Raw genomic sequence first — 2,988 nt, forward strand, 5'->3', positions numbered from 1 at the left:
AATATTTTATGGGAAAATTTTCAGCTGAAAATTTTGCCTATAAATATACTATTATAGACCCTATTTTTGCCTCAACCAAAAAGATTTACAAAACCCTAATTCTCTCCATCTCCTCCTCATTCATTACATCGTTATCTTGGTGGATACCGGTGGAGTGCTTCACGCTTGAGGAGCAGCTGCTAAGGATCTTCGTTCATCGTTCTTGGATCGCTATTAAAGACCTCCATCTTTCCATTAACGTAAAGCTTCTTAAGGTAAACATGCTGAACTACAAATTAAATATTATTTTTTGCATGGATCCTGCAGAGGGTTTCAGTTTTTTTAAGATTTAAGTTTACGTTTTCGCTACGTTTATGTGCTAAAAACCCTTCAGATAGATATAGTCGGTACATGCACAACAAATCCGCTAAGTAGCTATCATAGTTTCAAGTTTTAAAATAAATACATATACCAGTGGCCCATGTCAAAAATTAACATACACTCCATCCATCTCATAGAAGTAAAGCTGCTAATGATGTTCCTGAAACTTCTGCAGGAATAGCAGGCAGCAACATATTATTACCATCAGAAAACCACAGGGGATTCATTATTAGAGATAACCAGGGGAGTCAAAAGATCACATAGTAGAATAAGTTCCCAAGGAAACCCATTAAAAATATAGCAAAAGACTAATTTACTAAAATATTAAACCACATCCAAAAACAACCCTTACTTATCACCTGTCCAACAAATTGTTTCCCCAAAATCAGCACTCAGGCAAATTTTGCATTCGAAAAGTCCATCTCCGGATACTGCACAAATTAAATTCCACGAATTATGCTACTTAGTTCGCTCAAACTCACGCTCACGCATGCACAAAGAAGAGAAGAAATCAATTGCTCACCTGCTCCATAAAGATCCGTGAATGCTAACACAAGATCAACCTTACAATCATGAAGCTCTCATTTTTGCAAAAACGTATAAAGGAGTTACAGGTATCCAACTTCCTTCAGTAATCTACGTACAAAATTTACAAACATGATATATTTAATAATAGGGACCGGTTATAAGTTGTTTAGTACAGAAACTACATGTTATATTTAACAAAAGGGACCAGTTATAAGTTGTCTAGTCACCGGTACAGCAGCTTGAGGATGGCAAGTACCCTTTAACTTGTGCTAAATTAACCCATTTCAGTGTCGGTATTGAGAAGCCCCTCATATTCAATCTACACAAAAAAATTGGTAAAGTATGTTAACGTATATAGGTTTAACTTTCCCAACTACAGTATATAATGTCTATATCATTGAAATTGCTTACATTGGCTTTGTTATGTGCTAGTTTCATTCTACTGTAATCTTCTTGAGCTCGCTTAGAATGAAACATGGCCTGAACACGTACAACAGATCTCTCAATATGCTCTTCAGCCTGTTTCCTGCTAGCTTTAAAGAATTCCTCTACTTCACCTTCTTGTTCTGGATCTTCGGTAGCTTCATCTAGAACCTGAACACCGCAAAAACCTTTACCCTTCATACGCCAACGTAGTATTGCCTTTTCAACCACTCCCACTGCAAATATTATCTTTCGGTACTGTCTACGCTCTTGGAAACCCCGGGAAGCAGGCTACAAAGGTAGCAAGAAGATTTTAAAAACATTATCACTCTATTACTAGCATGTATGATGCAACAACAACAGTCTTATTTCCAACACTAATAGTACTTAAATCATGGTAAGCTATTTATTTAACTATCAAAGGAATACAAAAATCATTTTTGTTTCAATAGTCGTGTAACTGGGTAGAATTTGCAGCTATTTTAACTTGGTAGGCCTTGAGCATAATAAAAAGTCAGTTCCTTGCAGAGCTCAACTACTCGAATGCATTCAGAAGAAACAATAATGATTTAGAGAAGTGAGATTATATATTTTGTCAGAAGTAGAAAATCAGAAAGCAAAATATTTGTTACTTGGTAAATTTGAAGAAGTGACCAGACAAACCTGAGCTCTACTTGTGGGGGTCCGAGGCTCTTTCAATGTTCCAACAGTATGGTCACTCCTGATGGATCCGTTCTGATATGCATCATATTTGCCTATCATGTGCGAGTAAGATCTGATCCGATTGAGCGAACACCACCACAAATAGACAAGTCCCTTTGTTTACTTCCTCGTTGTCAATAGACAGTTAAAATATCATATCTTTTAGTTCATAATAGAGGGAAAAACATTTTTATTAGTAATGTACCTATTGTCTGAGCTTCAGATTGGTTCAGCTTTCTTTGGGGTTCATCCAACTCCTATCAATATATTGGTTTATTTCATAATAATGAAGCCAGATTAAGTTTCATCCACCCAATCAAAGATTCACTATGGTAGTAGTCTATACTACACACCGGAAAATCAAAAAGTAGCTCTATTAACAAAAGACATGAACAGGGATATATGATAAATTCAAATCCAGATTCATTTACAATGTTCATCAAACTAAATTATGATCGAGTATGCACGTCAAGTCAACAAATTAGTATTTGACTGGTGTTTAGTAAGCCATTAATGTTATACAGATGACGCACAGAGGGTAGTTTTTGTAACAAGTATCAAAATATAAACATAGTAAAACTGCTTTATAAAAAATAAAAATCATCAAGATTGAAATACTCCGTGGATAAATAACATACAACAACAACGGCACAACAATCAACGACACCAAACCCGACAAATGGCCGCTTTAGCGCAGTCCGTCCACCCAATCGCCTTCTGAATAGTATTAAACGTCAAATTCACTCTCAACGGATTCGCAGCCATAGCTGTCAAAATATAGCATTAGAAATACTCAATTAAAGAAATCACTAAACTAATTAAAAAAAATACAAAATTTGGGTTTCAAATTTAAATCCCCAACTCTAAAATTAGGGTTTGAAGCTTACCCAATACAAGTTTTGACCACCGACTTAGATATAACCTCCATCTTAGCTTTAAACTTAAGCTTGAAACTCCTACTTGAACAACCTCCTA

At 35.6% G+C, this 2,988-nt stretch overlaps 1 protein-coding gene across 1 annotated transcript; it reads right to left on the reverse strand.

Annotated features, from left to right (window-relative positions):
- Window positions 1-1,162: 1,162 nt before the first annotated feature.
- LOC141705691 (calmodulin-binding transcription activator 6-like) lies at window positions 1,163-2,778 on the reverse strand. The gene is made up of 3 exons (XM_074508577.1): window positions 2,686-2,778; window positions 1,300-1,602; window positions 1,163-1,207 (listed from the first exon to the last, which is right to left on the reverse strand). Exons 1-3 carry the CDS (start codon window positions 2,776-2,778, stop codon window positions 1,163-1,165), a joined length of 441 nt encoding a protein of 146 aa, XP_074364678.1.
- Between the last annotated feature and the right edge of the window lie 210 nt (window positions 2,779-2,988).

The sequence above is a fragment of the Apium graveolens genome, unplaced genomic scaffold (genome assembly GCF_009905375.1).
Source record: "Apium graveolens cultivar Ventura unplaced genomic scaffold, ASM990537v1 ctg923, whole genome shotgun sequence".
Classification (NCBI taxonomy): domain Eukaryota; kingdom Viridiplantae; phylum Streptophyta; class Magnoliopsida; order Apiales; family Apiaceae; genus Apium; species Apium graveolens.

Excerpts from the sequence above, each read along its gene's own strand:
- LOC141705691 (XM_074508577.1), bottom strand. The coding sequence starts at position 2,778 with ATGGCTGCGAATCCGTTGAGAGTGAATTTGACGTTTAATACTATTCAG. Across the intron at positions 1,603-2,685 it reads CTAAAGCGGCCATTTGTCGG|CCTGCTTCCCGGGGTTTCCA; the intron begins GTTTGGTGTCGT and ends CTACCTTTGTAG. Across the intron at positions 1,208-1,299 it reads TAGCACATAACAAAGCCAAT|ATTGAATATGAGGGGCTTCT; the intron begins GTAAGCAATTTC and ends TTTTTTGTGTAG.